General features: G+C 43.5%; 1 protein-coding gene across 2 annotated transcripts in view; it reads right to left on the minus strand.

The window, feature by feature from the left end:
- Positions 1 to 1,226: 1,226 nt before the first annotated feature.
- Positions 1,227 to 16,338, minus strand: part of itpr2 (inositol 1,4,5-trisphosphate receptor, type 2) — a 50,475-nt gene continuing 35,363 nt past the window's right edge. For both annotated transcript variants that reach the window (XM_047596697.1, XM_047596696.1), the window contains exons 48-57: positions 16,101 to 16,226; positions 13,393 to 13,568; positions 13,152 to 13,316; positions 12,863 to 13,046; positions 11,719 to 11,805; positions 10,940 to 11,061; positions 10,642 to 10,807; positions 10,395 to 10,555; positions 4,016 to 4,177; positions 1,227 to 2,561 (exon numbers count right to left, since the gene is read on the minus strand). In XM_047596697.1, coding sequence (XP_047452653.1) covers positions 2,481 to 2,561; positions 4,016 to 4,177; positions 10,395 to 10,555; positions 10,642 to 10,807; positions 10,940 to 11,061; positions 11,719 to 11,805; positions 12,863 to 13,046; positions 13,152 to 13,316; positions 13,393 to 13,568; positions 16,101 to 16,226 — 1,430 coding nt within the window. In that variant the 3' untranslated portion in view covers positions 1,227 to 2,480. The remainder of the gene's footprint in view (positions 2,562 to 4,015; positions 4,178 to 10,394; positions 10,556 to 10,641; positions 10,808 to 10,939; positions 11,062 to 11,718; positions 11,806 to 12,862; positions 13,047 to 13,151; positions 13,317 to 13,392; positions 13,569 to 16,100; positions 16,227 to 16,338) is intronic.

The raw sequence follows: 16,338 nt of genomic DNA on the forward strand, positions 1-16,338 counted from the left end.
ATGCATTCTAGCGATGCTGCACTTTACCCTTCTTGTCTGCGCAGTGACAGCTGCTCACCATTATGGCACTGCGTGAACTAATTTTAATGGCTGTCACAGGCAGCAGGAGCAAATGCGAGGCCTGCCAGCGTAAACACTGAACTGAAGCCAAGAAGGATGGTCTTCTCTGCGGAGGGTAAACGACGGGACGGGATAAAAGATAGTGAACCGGCACAGATGTACAGGCAAAATGAGCGGTGACGATGAATTATCTACTGTACGTCCACAAGTAAGGAGTGATGATCTCCTTAGCGACCAGCGAGGACAATGGGAAAACAACATACAGCTGAAATGATACTTTTTTCATACAATAATTCATTCGTCAGTCCGTTACAGTTGATTTCAACCATTTCATGTTTTTTGATGATCTTTGTCAGACATTTATCTGCTTTTCTCCTAACTTTTACATTTTCACCCATTCATACAAGCAACGGTAGGACAAATCGTCCTTTGTTCCTTCTGCTATAAAGCTTTTAAACACAGGCCCCACTCCCACTAGATGAAACTTTTGTGCTTTTATCTATTCATTTATTCAGAGTATTTTGAGATAGTTATTGGATTTTTATTGATCTTAAGGAGCACTGATTTTTATGACTGATTATTATGTGCCCATTCTTTCCTTGGCTTGTTTGTTTATTGGATCGATTGACTGTGTATGGGAAATGAATTGCCTGTTTTAACTAGGTATTTTTTCTTTGTGAAGTCACTATTTAAGTTTGATTAATTAACATGCAAGTACCTCCTGGAAGCTGAAGATGATCTTCACTGTTCTAGAAAACAAAAATCTAACTATTACATTTTTTAAGCATTGCATATTGATGCATATATATACACACTTATTAAATTCAATAAATATACGATGTGACACACAACTTAATGCCATGATGATCTAGTGAGAGCTTCCAACGACTGCCCGAGCAACGCATGTGTTAACGCTGCCTTAACTATTAGGTGACTGAGGCGCGCTGCAAAAGCTCAAACAGTTACAGATCTTTTCCCAAGGTCCCCAGGTTCCCTTTACGGACAAGCACAAGTGTGAGTAAGTTAATGCTGAGTGTGTGGGTGGCTCCGTGCAGAGGGGGGTCAGGGTGAAAGCGTGGGAGTGCTCATTCATCCACAACAACAACGACAACAACGACGACGAGGACTGATTCAAAGTCTGCCAGAAAACTGCTGACTCTAACAAGTCTTGTTACAAATTTATTATTAGAACATCTGACCACATAAAATACATTTTCTATACAATGTGTTTTAATTGACAGTTTCACGGGACAGTGGCTATCAGGCGGACGTGCTCGTATTCTCCCAGTCGTTTGTGCAAGTTTACAACACTAGTGCGGACTCAACGATCGACTGCAGTCCGAGAGGGAAAAGAAAAGACGATTCATACTAAAAACAATAACTTTAAGAGACAGTAGAAGATAAAGATGACATGAGCAGATACAGTAAATATTACAGTATTAGCTGACATCTCGACAGACGGGGGGGTACGTTCATATTGTAACAAAGAACCGCGAGTTTATCATCTTCGGTGAGAACTAGCTCGTGTACCAATGTAAGATTTAGGCTTAAAAAATGTTTCAAGTAAGTTTCGCACAGGCAATCATTATTTTTAATTCACATTTATGTTACTTACAATATATACTCTGCAGAAATATGTAAAAAGGCAACTGAACTGGTGCAGTGAGTGCATATTTAGACGGAACACAAAGGACTCAGAAATAATACCCCAAAGGAACCCATGTTTCCAGTTGCCGGTTGAAATTTGTTTCTTAAAAATTGCACATTTCCAGCAATTACAAACGTGCGTCTATAAAAGTCAACGACTAAGGCAGCTTGAGACTCCTTTTTGCAAAGAATAATACTCCAGTTATACTCTAGTCATGAAGCGACAATGTTATTATAAATACCAGCTGAAATCTAAAAAGTACAGGGACGTTAGATTGCACACTCTTGCCCTGCAGGTAAAACATTGACCTCTGTGAGTCTGGCTGATCAGCACTGTGACAGTGGTGGATTTCAGGCTAAGAACTGGCCGTCCACACACCCCTCCAAACACTTAACCATTAACCCTAAGATTTGCCTCAACCTCTGCCTGGCACAGTAACGCCACACTGGCAGATGTGTGCCGTGCCTGGCCAATCATTCACAGAGTGCTTCTGTATACAGACGGCTTGCAGAGCGTGGCCACCGTGGCTGAGTGGGCGCATAAGGCACATTTTGTATCCAATAAGGCGGTGTTTATGTCTTAGACAAGGCGCTGTGTCGAGAATGACGTGTCGACACTTGTTGGCCTCTTGCAGCTCGACACCGCGGTTGTAGGTGTGCATCTGACTACGTGTATTGTTCTTAAGGCTGGAGTTTGCGTGTATGCATTTCTATCCGATTCGATAGCCAGGCCGCAGTCGAGCCGCTCGTCCCCCTTCCGAGCCTCGCGGTCCTCAGTGAGCTGGGATGTGATGGTTGGGCTGAGGAGGACCCAGGAACCCGAGCCTCTGCTTGTTCTTCCTTTGTTCTGTCATCTGTGGAGAGCAGAGACGTATGTACATTATATTATTATATTATGTTCAAACCCGTGTTTGTGCTTTTATCGTCACAGCGGATGCTTTAGGATGTGAAATAAAATATTTCATATCCAGAGAAGAGGAGGCTTGTTTCAAAAATTGTTCAATTTCAAACTGTTATTCTGCTATTTTTAAAAACCGACGTTGATCTCCTTTTGACTAACGTGTGACAAAAGAAAATCTCCACAGGTGAAAACAAAAAAACCTCGGTCAACACGATTATGACTGGAAACTAAAATGTTCCTCGGAAACTTCATTAGTGGACACAGTCATGTGTGGGCGTGTTTGTGCGGAGATGTTGTGATACTGTGTAATTGTGTTCGTGTCGTCTGTGTGTGTGTGTGTGTGGGATGTTCGCGAAGCAGAAATGTCTGGTTTCTCACATTTGCAGCGGTTACGGTGTTGACGTCACAAATGGAGGCCGTTGGTTCTGCAAACCATAAACTGTGCATGCGCATCAAATGAAATCAAGTGGACTGTGTAGAATCCTAAATGTCACACAACCGAACAGAGGGACACGTATCCAAAACCTGAGCGGCGGCCGCGGGAAGGGCCAAGGTCAGCGGAGGTTGAAATGAGGGCAGGCCCCCCCGCCCTTCTGCGGTTTGGCCTCTCCTAGTTCTGCATAACTACACTCAGCTCTTGCGGTGGACACCGAAATAACTGAAGATCATGAATCCGGTAACATCCATGCTCAACCCATGACTCACTATTAGTCAGTAAACACTCCAATAAACCTAGACCAGAACGCCTGCACTGCAAACTGAGCCAAAGAGTCGCCGCTTCTGCCCGTCTGGCTGCTGGAACCTGGTTACGTGAGGCATCCCAGTCAGCAGGGACCGACTTTCTGCTCGCAGAGGTCGACAGAGGTTGCTGTTGTTGTTGTTGTTTTGTTGACTGGAGTGTGATCCTCCCTCAGTGGGAGCTGTTTTCACACATCTGGCAGAAGAGGAACAAGGACAGGCCTGTGACTGGAATCACATGCAGAGGAGGCAGGTGATGAGAGTGATCAGTCACACTGCAGCGGCGGAGCCAGTCATCCACACAGCCAGAGGCTCACTGGCGGACCTCAGACGCTTTGATTGCTGACGTGATAGTCACCTGTCGCGCTTGCGCTCAATAGGCATCAAGGGGCTGATATAGCCGATCTATATAGCTGAACCCGGCGAAGAGACGGATAGAAAGAGGGAAAGTGCTGAAGGCGAGCTCTTTCATGTGACCTCTTCCGCTGTGGGTGTTTTTAGGTGAAAAAAAAAATAGACCTCAGGTAGCACGTGGATAGACTAACCCCCGCAGTCAAACGAGCAGCAAGAAGCCGAACAAGGCGACGCTGTGAAAGATGCGCTTTCAGAAACATTTTTACTGGAAGAACACACAGTGAAAAAAAAAAGAAAAAAAAAGTGGTATTCTACCTGTTCCTTGAGCTCAGAGAGCTGGCCCGAGAGCAGAGCCACCAGGGTGACAGTGCTGTCCAGCTTCTCCTGCAGAGACCTCATCTCATTCTGCTCACTGTCTCCCTCGCTGCTCACCAGAGACATGGCTCTCATGCGGGGGAACCACTCCAAGTTCTTCTCCTGGAGGAGGAAGGAAAGGAAGGAGAAACGGGACGTGAGACAAAAAAATTAAAAAATAAAAATAAAAAAAGGTGAAAGGAGCGAGAGGCTGGAATAAAGCTGACTCAATAGGTCAGAGACGGTGCGCTGGCACAGGCGCCGTTAAGGTAGATTTGCATAGACTTGTAGGGAGCGCTAAAGCCAGACTGCAGGAGGAGAGTAAACAGGGAGGTGGTAGTGGTAACTGGAGACAGGAGGTTTAATATTAATCATCTCATCAGAATGGAAGCCGCTCTCTGTTTTGCACTTGACAAAGTGGGTTTTTTTCTTTTTTTTTTAACGTAGCACGGCTGTCTCTTGGATACTGCAGATAGCAATAATACACTAAATGAACAGTAACTGGCATTTCAATTCTCACCCACTCCTTAAACACCATGTTGATGTGGGGATGAGTCACTGTCGTTTATCAAGAACACAACTGGGAGTATAGTGTGACTTCTGTGCTTGTGTGCGTGTGCGCACGCTCCCGTGCAGACGAAGTTTAGTTTATTTGTTTTTCCAACAGTGCAGTGGGCAGAGAAAATCATCTGCAGCGATTTCCTGAGAACACGGTTAGCCAACAAACCTATAGAATTATATAAAGGACTCGAGTGTGTTTGTACATGTGTGGGTGTATGTGCTGTTGCGGTTACATCTGCACAGACACGCACGATTAGTGTGCGTTTATTGCAACATGCGTGTTGCCGTGCATCCATGAGAGTGAGATGGGTTTCACAGAGACAGACTGCCATCAGCTGATCTTATGTAATACTCCTTTGCCGGTTCTTCCGATAAAAATTACTTAGAAGGTGCCGAGAGTGGGATTTGACTGGCACCACATTAAGTCCGGTAGGAGGAGTGAGGTATTCTCCCACCTACTCTTATATAAGAATAGACTGCGGGGAAAGGAAGATGGATCCGAGTGCGAGACGCCGAGGACAAAGAAGCGGACGTGAGGGGAGAGCAGTCTGAGGGCGGACGGGGATGTGCCGTGTGTGGGTTATTTGTTTTCGCTTCTTTAATTAATGAGTTTATGACACTTTACTAAGTGAATATCTGCAACATATCATTCAAAGTCACTCATTCAGGAGCAGGAAAAAGAAACTATTATTAAGAACTGTAAAAAATAAATAAAAATAAAAATCTGACACAACATTATGACCACCTTCCTAATATTGCGTAGGTCTCCCTTGTGCCTCATCAGAGAATAGACATGGGCCTTCTGGTGTCTGGCAACAGGATGGTGTTAGTGGGGGTCTATGGGTTGAGGGGAGGGGCCTCTGTGCGTCAGGCTTGTTCCAGTGCATCCCACAGATACTTGGGATCTAGTGAATTCGGAGGCCAGGTCAACACATTGGGCTGTTTTTCGTGTTTTTTATTTAGTTGTTCCTAAAGCGTTTTTCTGTGTCTGTGTCAGGCTGCACCCTGCTGGGGATGTCTGCTGCCATAACAGAGTGTCATTGCTTTGGAGCTGGGGTGTCTGGTCTGATCTAGGTGAGTGGTACATGTCTAAGTAACATCCGCATGAATGTCAGGTCCACATGTTTCCCGGCAGAACGTCGTACTGTCACGAGATGGTCAATTTTATTCACTTTATTCACTCGCTGGTTTTAATGTTGTGGCTGATCGGTGAATAATTATTCTTAAGGAGCACCTGTAGCTGTTATTTTATTCCAAAAAGTAATTAAAAATCCGGAAACTGTTTTAAACCTACAGCCCGTCTGTTACCCAAATCAAGTGGTTCCCATCTGTGCATCATCAATCCAGGACATCTGAGACTCCGAAGCTTCGTTCATCAGTCTGACCTGTATGTGTAGACTTTTGCTTTTTATCTTATAATCCATCAGCTTAAGCAGCCTTTTCTCAGCCCCAGCATCGCTTTGAGTCTAATTATAACATCGGCAACACTAACATTTGCTATTTTCTGCTTTTTGCAGGACTAATCATATTGTAACATTTAGCTCAAAGTTCAGCTGAGGCGTCGACATGCAAAAACAGAGAAATGGGCCTCGTGCGGCAGCCAGGTCCACATGTTACCGTTAATGGGCTGCTTTCCATGATTTTTGTTTTACAATCTAAAAATAGGTCAAGCTTCATTTACCGAAAGAGATTTTAATTAGGTGATGTCCTCTCGTATTTTAGCAACTGTTGTGATGTATTGGACGCTCTATAAAAGACCAGTGTCTTTCTCAGTGTTGATTTACATTGAAAATGATCATCGCGATGCCTTTTTGTGGTAACCATTGCATCATATATACATCTCACTCAGAAGATCTGTAACCGAAGATACGCGTTAGTTCTCAACATTCGTTTTTTGTTTTATACTCAAACTAATCTTTGCACTGCTGACCACAGAGGAAGCACTTGGACTGACGCAGAGGCGTACGTGGCATGAATCGAGTCATTCTGCAAAAGTTCGAAAATCTTCGGCTAATTCGGGCCCCTGGCAGCGAGCGGACGATAAAATTAAAAAGAATAGTTGCCTTTCTTGCCGCTTCTACAACACAACGAGGGCTGTGTGAGCCCAAAGACAAAGCTTCAACATGACTTGAACCGAGGACTATCTGATCTGCTCATCTGTGGCGGATGGATTACCTCAGAGACATTAACGCAATGTCCACATTGTTTAGAGGCGTCCTCTCTTAAATGAGGAGATAAAGTTAAACACTGACTGTACAGAGTCTGAAGAACCCAGCAAGCTCAGTGTGCAGGAGTTCACCGTGTGCCCGGCTGTACCGACTCGATGAGTCAGGGCTTTAGTGTTGCTTCATTGATCAATTTGAGCACATCGGTGAGCATGGATTTACAGACGCTCATGTGCTTCTCCCTCTGCGGCCGTCAACCAGAACACTGGCGCGTTTCGCGGCGTGTGTGTACATACTGTACTTTGGTCACGCAGAGAACTACAAACTAAAACAGGAAATGTCAGGTCGGTGCTGTGAAAACAGAGCGGGAACAACCCTCGGATGCCGCGAACGGCAAATGCTACCATAGCATAACAACGACGAGGCTGGAAGGTGCAGCTCACAAGTCTCGTCATTATGTGTGTGGAGGAAACGGCCTGGAATTTATTTCATGAATTTATTACACAGATTTAAAAACATTACGAAACATTTCCTAAAACCAGCTGTAAGATTGTCAAGAAGCATATATTTCTTTATATTTGTGTAGATATATACGCCTATCAGGCATAATATTATGACCACCTGCCTAATATTGTGTAGGTATCTAAAACAGTTGTGACTGATTAGTGAACGGACGTGGGTTTTCTGAGGGGTGTCCTGTGTCGCCTGGTAACAGAATGTTGTTAGTGGGGGGGCTTTTGGGTGCTACCAGTTGAGGGGAGGGGCAGTTTCGGATCGAGTGAATTTGAAGGTCAGATCAACACCTTGTGCTGTTTTTCATGCTTTTTGAGTTGTCCCTAAACCATTTGTGTGCGTCTGTGTCAGGCTGCATCCTATGGTGGAGTGCTGCTGCCTTCAAGGAGTGTCATTGCGATGGGGTGGGGGGGTGCGGTGCCAGGTGGGAGCTAGTGCTGGGTCTAAATATTCCTCACAGCTGTTTACTCAAAATGTTCTAAATAAAAAAAAAAAAGATAATTTGCATCTCTTACTAGCTTAAACGTGCAACATTTGATAATTTTTTTTTTTTTTATATTTCTGCAGCTGCTGAATGTACTGGCAACACCTCATTATTCATTACTTACGGGAAGTATAATTATTAAATGTATTAATTAATTAATTACGGGATTGTGTTCTCAGTGACATGTATTATTTATACTGGACAGAATCGTGGGTGAGTTGAGGCTGCCGAATGATACACAACACTGGTAATCAACAACCACTGAGATACGGAAGAGTGTCCAAAGATACAGTGACGCAGCGCACATAGATTACCAGACAAGTACACAGATATCGCAGTTGCCAGACACACAAACAAGTTCTTAAGCAGTTTATAAAGAGCCGTGGACGTACTACATCCCATTAAGCAACATCTGCCCTCTGCCCTCACTTTACATCACAAACTGAGGCCATGGGTCCACTTCTGTTGCTGTTTTTTTTTTATTTATTTTTTTATGGCAGACAGGGTGTCACATGCGTGTTGTATAGTAAATGAAAGGTTTATGGTGTGACAATGACTTTGTGTTAGCGCGCGCGTGTGTGAGAGCGAGAGATAAAGCGAGAGAAAGGGACAGGAGAGCACGTGCCAGGCAGGGCTGAGCTATTAGCAGGCCACTTGAGATGGGTTATGTAACAGCGCTGTGGCTGCTGCAGTACCTGCTAGGCCTGTAGTCGCTGTCATAATTTTACACACAAACACCCGCACACTGATTCGCATCTGCGCACACACAAAACACAGCGACGGAACAGACACTCGCCGTAACAAGATCCTTTTGCCTGGCACCACATCACTTGCAATTATTATTAGAGAGTGTGTGTGCGTGTGTGTTTGAGGTCATCAGATTTCAGTTCCTTTTAAACATGGGGGCAGGCCGGGTTATAGAAGCCGTTGCAAATGTCGCCCTAAAAATTGTTGTACAGTAGCGCAATAAAGTCTGCAGACTGAAGTCAAAGCTTACTCCGGGCTGCAGCGCGGAGAAGACAAATGGAGCACGGTGCTGCTGCAGAGATCAGCATCATGGACTAATATCAACTGATCCTTTACAGCTTAGGTCAATGCACCGGCGCTCTCTCATCTAGAGCCATTTACTATGCGTGAGCAGGTAAGCAATTAAGTATTGCACCGTAGGCTGGGGCGCTCACAAGAACAACAACTTTTTTTTTTGTAACTCTGAGATACCGACTCTTGTCCCAAGTGCAGTAATCAGACCTCACATCTAAAACGTTGACATAAAAATAGCTTATACCGGTGAAGGAAATGTAATGCACAACATTTTATTTGCAGCTCTCCATGTTAAAGTTTGGTTATCCTTAATTAAAATAAAATATAATAAACACATTTGCCTTGTTTAAGTGTTTTCACGCTGTAAAAGATCTCTTTGTTTGGGGTCTTCTTTCAGGTTAGATGTGAAAATAAATGAAATTGCCGTCAAATCAGTAAATTAGATGAGTGGTTTGTGTTGAACATTCACTGAACAGTAACTGAATGGTTGGATCCTTCTTTGTCAATTTTAAAGGTGGTTTTCGGCATCTAGATGCGGAAAACCGAAAAAAAAAATTTCACATGTTCTTTGTAAGTTTGATGGTTTTAGTAAAGATTTGCTAAAATTTGCTTTCACTCCTCTATGTGTCTCACAAGTGGGGGACATCGTGACTACCATCTAACCACAGGAATGCCTCTTTGGTTTTTGTTTCACAGAAAAGAAAAAAAGAAAGTTGTTTATTATGCGTGTTACTCTTTTTTTTGTATGTCCCTGCTCCTCAGCATATTAAGAGGCGTTAATATAAATTCCTGACTCATCATTGCCTCATCACCCGGCAATACCTTGGCCCAGCATCACAGGACCGACCTGTTGGAAGACCTGCTGATGCATATTAATTCAATGTCTATCACCTGTTTGTTATGCAAATTGCTCATTATAATTGCACCATTCTTATGCCCATCACGGCCGAATGTTAATCACAAAATGTGCCATTGTACTCTAAGGCTTCATTTGAATCCATTAACCTAACAGCAACACCTTTAGTCGCCCTTACATCCTTCAACTTCTTGTCTGTGTGTCAATGCGGCAAGTTTGTGCATTGATGATAATAAGGCTGGACTGGGTTTAATTACTATTTAACCACACCGTGTCCCAGCAGGTTAGGAGCACAGTATAGTGAGGACTACCTGAGCACTGAGAGCACATCTTTCTCTCTCCAGCATTGAGCACGAAGGAAAATAAATTGGGATGCCTGGCACAGGCCTAGAGGCTCAGTCTCATTTTTCGATCGCTCGTCTGCTGTAGAGGATCACGCTTTCTGCAGCACACTGTGCAAGTCTGCTAAGTAAGGAAGGCTGTGAAACTTTTAGACTCCAGCACTAAGGCATCTGTATGCTCATCTGCTCGGTGCAGCTTGCCAGCAAAATATGAATTATGGGATGAAATGAATTTGTTTGCTTGTCCATATGTTCCCGGAATAATAAACACAAATGCTTGGGTGTGTTTACGTGCTTGTGTGCCACCTTAAAAATAGTGCGCCGCAGCCTCGTGTTTCTCTCAATGACAACACAGTGTGTGAGCGTTAGGTCTACTAACTGCAATCATCTGGGCGACGTAGCTCTCGGGGCCGGTGTACTCGGTCGGATCTTTCACCCTCACCAGAACCAGGAAGTAAAGGTAGTGCCACATGTTGTGCTCGGATTTGATGTGCTCCTCAAAGGACACGGTCTTGTTGTCAAATTTGTCCCGTTCCAGTCCTGAAAAACAATTTCGCTCCGTTTAATGAAAACTCCCCCAAACATAGCCGGATGTTCCGTTTGGGCGACCACACAGCTGTACGCACCGCAGATGAAACAGGTGGTTTTGAGGATCTCCTCCTTCCTCTGCTTTTCGCTCCTCAGGTCCGCAAACGTGTCGATGATCACACCGAAGATGAGGTTGAGAACGATGATGATGACGACGAAGAAGAACAGCAGGTCGTAAACCACTCGGGCCGCAAAGAGAGGCTCCTGAATGATCGGGTGACAGGTTAAATGAACGTATAATTCCAGTCAAAATAAATGGCCACCAAGTAAAGGAAAACATTCTTCTAACAGATGGACAAACGCAGATTTCATATGGTAATTTGAGGGTTGTCTGACCTCTTTGGAGGGTCTCCTCAGGATGTCTCCCACACCTCCTCCATTACGCAGTCCCTGATTCAGTACAGTGATTATACACATGAGCAGAGTGTCACAGACCCGCTCGGTCCCGTCATCTTCATCTACAAGACACACACAGACGACCACGTTAAAGGAAATAATAATAATAATAATTCAAATTAATGTGTCCTGCTCAATTGAAACTAACCACCACAATTCACTTTTCATATTATTAGCGCGACTTTAAATAAAAACTCATATAAACTACTCACAGTGGACGTAGTTTGATCGAGTTTGAAAAATGATCTGTCACTGACAATAAAACATCTTCACGTTCTTCTCCAACTTGCACGTGAGAATAAACATTAAATATAAAGAATATGATATTAATCCGATACATGGACTGCACAGGCACTGGACGTGCATAAAGCCACGCACAGCGTGACTGCAGAGGAAAAAACAGGAGTTGAAGGATGTGGATGAGAACACGTGTGTGCCCCTATAGTGCAGGCGAACCATGGAGATGGAGGAGAACAAACAGGAGTGTGAGTCACCCCCCCCACCCCCCACCGCCTCATCAAGTTTCTTTGTGTGTGCACTCCTCATTGTGTGTGTGTGGGTCTGTATGTGTACATGTGATTAACCTTTCAGGAACTGACTACTGTCGGAAAGGTCACTAACGCGGCTACAAGCCCAGTCAAAACACAAAATCTTAAAACTTGTCTACTCAACAGTGACTTTCGTAACAGGTTTATGCTAAACTTAACCGCAGATCTTACCAGGAACTGACTTGGGTGTTGAAACAGGGCAGCTCTCTTTTAAACATGAGTCTTTAATGCCGCCGTTACTCAACGAATCCATTTTTTCTGAAAACAAACAAACAAAAAATAATACAATTAAAGATTTTTTTTTTTTTTTTTTTTTTTTTTTAATTGTGCTCCAGAAATAAAACTTCTTCCTGCTAATTCTTGTCAGCAATGGTAAAATAAGCAGGAAAGATATAGTCAGACATTATGTAAACTGTGGCAGCAGCTGCTGGGTGGGCGGTGAAGTGCTGCTGAAAAAACCTGAACAAATCATTTGCACATCGGCAAAGCCCTGGGCAGCGGAGGAGCTGTACCGGCTGAGTGTGATCAGCCCGGCAGAAGGAGAACTGCACACCTGGGACACAGAGTCACCAAAAAGGGCCTACTCCACTGACAGCCTGTGGAGCACAGAGGGAAGGACTGGGAGACATAGGTGAAAGGAAGAAGAAGAAGAAGAAGTAGAAGAAGTAGAAGAGGGAGAAGAACGGGGGCTCCTCGACTCTGATGGAGCTGTGGCTGCTCCTCAACTCAGTCGGCTAACGTACAGACAGCCGCGAGCCCAGCTGGTTACATAACCCACCACTGCTCTGCTGTGTCTGCTCTGCTCTTTTCAGCAAAACACAGGATGGCGCGGCCACCAGGTTATGCAACAGGTGCACATGTGCTAGCAGGATGTCTTCCTGACCGTCGGTGCCGGAGCTCATTAACACACCCACACTCTCCACAGTGTTTTCAAAACATGTGTCTGGGTGTGTATATACAGTATGCATTCAACAATTTTTATGTGGTGATTCAGAGTGACTATGGCTAAGATATAAAAATGACTTTCTCCAGTTCACATTTACTTCAGAAAGTATAGACCTAAAAGGAAAATAAGGGATATGTGTACATGTCTATGTAGAAGATGTGTACAAATTGTTCCTTAGCTGGACTTAAATGGGGGTGGTTATAGTTATATTTGCTGGTGAAACAAAAATCTCAATCGTAGAGCATTAACTAACCCTAGCCCTAACCCAAACCCTAACCCTAACCCTAACCCTAGCCCTAGCCCTTGAATTACCGATCAGTAACAGCTAAGGACAGACTGAGCTTTAAAAGAAGTTAAGGGCACTCTTACCCGGTGAAGGAAGACGATCCACCTCCATGCGGAAGTCGTCCTTGAGGAAGAGGAAGCCGATGATGGAGAAGAAGTAGACCAGAAAGATGGCTAAAACAGCTGTCAAAATAATGGAGCGGCCATTTCTCGTCACGCTCTTGATCACGTTTAGCAGCGTCTCCTCTCGGATCACCAGGTCGAACAGCTGCGAAGGGAGATCAACACCGGTGAGTCACCAGAATCCGTTCAGAACGATAATTTCTCCTTTGTACTGCGCTGGCAATCAATCAGAGCAAAGGAGGATTCTTACCAAAAAGCTGTAGAAGAACTCGTGAACGAAGAGGCCGAGGACACAGACGATGGCGTAGCCCAAGTGGTAGATAAAGAGCATATCCATCACGACCGCTTTGTAGCCTCGAGTGAACGTTCCTTGGTTGCCCACGAAGCTCACAAGAAACACTAACTTGTTAAACAGCTGAAAAGAGAATAAATCAAATTGTTGATGCAAGAACGGCCCACAGCAACACCGGGTCAAACCTTCCTTTACTTACATTGACAGTACCCAGCAGCAACAGAGCAGGGCCGAGGCCCATAGTGTAGATGGCACGTAAAATGAGGGAGACCAGGAAGAACAGGATGCCCCACGGTTTGGGTAGGACGGGAAGTAAGACGGTGAAGACCCCCAGCGCCACCCACAGCAAGATATTCCAGAGCGGGGACAAGGTGCCTGGGAAGAGGAATAAACCGCTGAGTGAGGCACGACACATCAATGCTCGGAAACGTGGCATTTCTCTAATGAATTATTCACCTGAGCTAAGAGCTTAACTTAGCACACACTGTCAAAGGCAACACTTTAAAATGTCAAACAGCGGTCCATGGGGACCACATCACTCAAAACAGCCGTCTCCTCTTCAGCTCGCAGAGTAAACCAACAAAGTGAAGCGCGAGATTCTTTAGGAAAACACACTGCTTGTGACGAGTTATTGAGGAAGATGGTTTTTGGGGAAATGCTTTCAGCTTTCTCTACCCCACAAGAACCACATATACGACACATGACAACTAAATTGCTCATCTTTTAATAGACTTCTTAAATCAATACGCCGCAGGTTGATGGCCGTCGATGTCTGATATTCTAACACGTGCAGATGAATGCAAAGTAAACAGATGAATTGGGAAACTAGCAACATGCAATAATGCATGTTTGTTAAAGGCTCTTCACTCCCACTGCATGTGTGTTTTCCCTTAACTTCACTGATAAGATCTCAGGGTGAAGCTGGAGGGAGTTACACAAAGTAATAACATAAAGCCAGTAATCTCGTCATGCCAATAAAGATGATTAAAGTCCAGGTTGTCCCACCTCTAAAGGTGCAACTAGAGAGGCTTTCATTAAAGGACATTTTGTACGAGCCCTTATTGTCCCGAAGCCTGATTAGGCACAAAAGGGAAACCACCCATGTGTAATTGCAGTCTCAGGTGACATAGAAGCCATTTTCAAAAGTGAGCACACAGTAATAATCAATAATAATTAACAGTCCAGAAAAACAAATTTGTGGAGCATTATATAAGAGACTCTCTTTGAACTCTTTAAACACTTGAAATAAATAAATACAAAAGTGAACTTTTCGTAAAACACACACGAAGAGATTCAACAGTCAGTAAGTTGTGAATTATTTAATAGAAAGGCAGGAATTTCATTTGGCCAAGGGCAACACTATCAAGGTTGTTCAGTGTAGTGAACAGAGAGACCTGTACATTACTAATTCTTGTAAAGTTTGTTTGGAAACACATAAAATCGCTGGATGCTGAAGTTAGCTGTGCAGCAGTCACAGCCTGTGTAATAGCAGTTTATGTTTTATGCATACAGAGAGGACGATGTAGTGCACCCGCACTCAAAGTGATGTAATGTGTAAGGACTTGACATGTCTGCTGTCATTCTGAACTACAGACAAACCCTTATTGAATGAGGAAAAAGCTGCTATTAAAGACAGTCGGACAGTGACGCGTGTATTTGACTTTCTCTTATTTCCTATTTTGCCTTATTTGTAACTTACAGAAACAAATAAAACGTCAGATTTTTGCATTCAAGCCACCACTTGCAGACTCAACGGTGATCCACGTATTTGTATTTGCTATCGACAGCTTCCTTTTTTTAGATGGTATTTCTCATTCCGAGCGCTGAGGTATGTTGTTATGTGGAGAACCAGAAACATTTCTTGTATGCTCCCTAGATTTTATTTTTCATTCTTCCCGTACACCAGAGATGTTGAATTCATAGAACCTGTGTTACATTCATAACATTTTCATAACATTTCCACCTAATCTTTCTCAGTCTCTACAGTTGTTGCCCTCTTACGTTCTTGCAAAAGAAAATTGCTAATCAACAAAAAAAATAAATAAATTACAACTGGTAAAATACGTATAAATCTACCTGACACACCCTTAGAAGTAAGGTTCAAATCGTAACCAAAAGTGGTTCTTTGCATTGATGCCTTTTAAAGTTCTACAAGGAACCTTCTGCCTAAAGAACCGGTTCTAATAAATAACCAAAAGTGGTTTCTCGCAATGATGTCATAGAGGATTTTAGTCCATCTATCATTTGGTGAAAACTGTGATTTGTACAAAACTTCAGTTTAGTGTCAATAGTATTTGCCTGCCTGTGTACATTCAAGGTGCATATTAACATAGTATTATAATTGATACAATTTCCATGTTGGGTAATTAAGAATTAAATGAGAAGCTGCATGTTATTGATTACAGTATCACAGTATTGCAGCATCCAAATGACTTCTATATAAAAAGTCGTTTCAAAATATCACCGTTTAAATAAAAAAAAAGTTACCATAACAATCAATCTTTCTGCACACAGCCACAAGCAGTCAGAAGGCTAATGCTATCAATTGACATAAAGCCATCTATGGTTCTTCAAAGTACCGAGGGCGCATCATGGGGCTTTATAGAACTCTTTGTTGAAATTCAGTTCCCCAAAGAACTTTATTCAGTAACAAACGGTTCTTAGACATCAAAAGGATGTCCAGAGCACTAAAAGTGCCCCAGAGCACCGGTGAACAGCCTATTTTTTATCAGAATGTATTGATCAGCTCAATTCGAACTGTGTGAATTCGTTTGGTGAGCAACTGACTGTATGGACGATTATTTATATGCAAAAGTCCTAAACTAATCTCAGGATGGAATTCATTGGTCCATTTGCCACACTGAAAAGATTACAGGTGACCCACAAAAAGAATTTAATGCTTATTACCCTCATCTCCATCATCACCAAACGGGTAGAATACGGCCACGGCAATGTTGAGCAGACAGGCCAAGTAGAAGGAGATGCTCCCCCAAAGAGAGCTGTGGCGCGAGAACCAGAACATAGCCTTATTTTCTGTGAAAACATAACAGGAAGCATTAGCTCTAAAAATGCAGCGTACACACACACACACACAAATCACACACACACGGTGTCTTCAATTTAGTGTAGAATTACACAACCAGAG

Source organism: Mugil cephalus, chromosome 10 (assembly GCF_022458985.1).
Source record: "Mugil cephalus isolate CIBA_MC_2020 chromosome 10, CIBA_Mcephalus_1.1, whole genome shotgun sequence".
NCBI classification, from domain to species: Eukaryota; Metazoa; Chordata; class Actinopteri; order Mugiliformes; family Mugilidae; genus Mugil; species Mugil cephalus.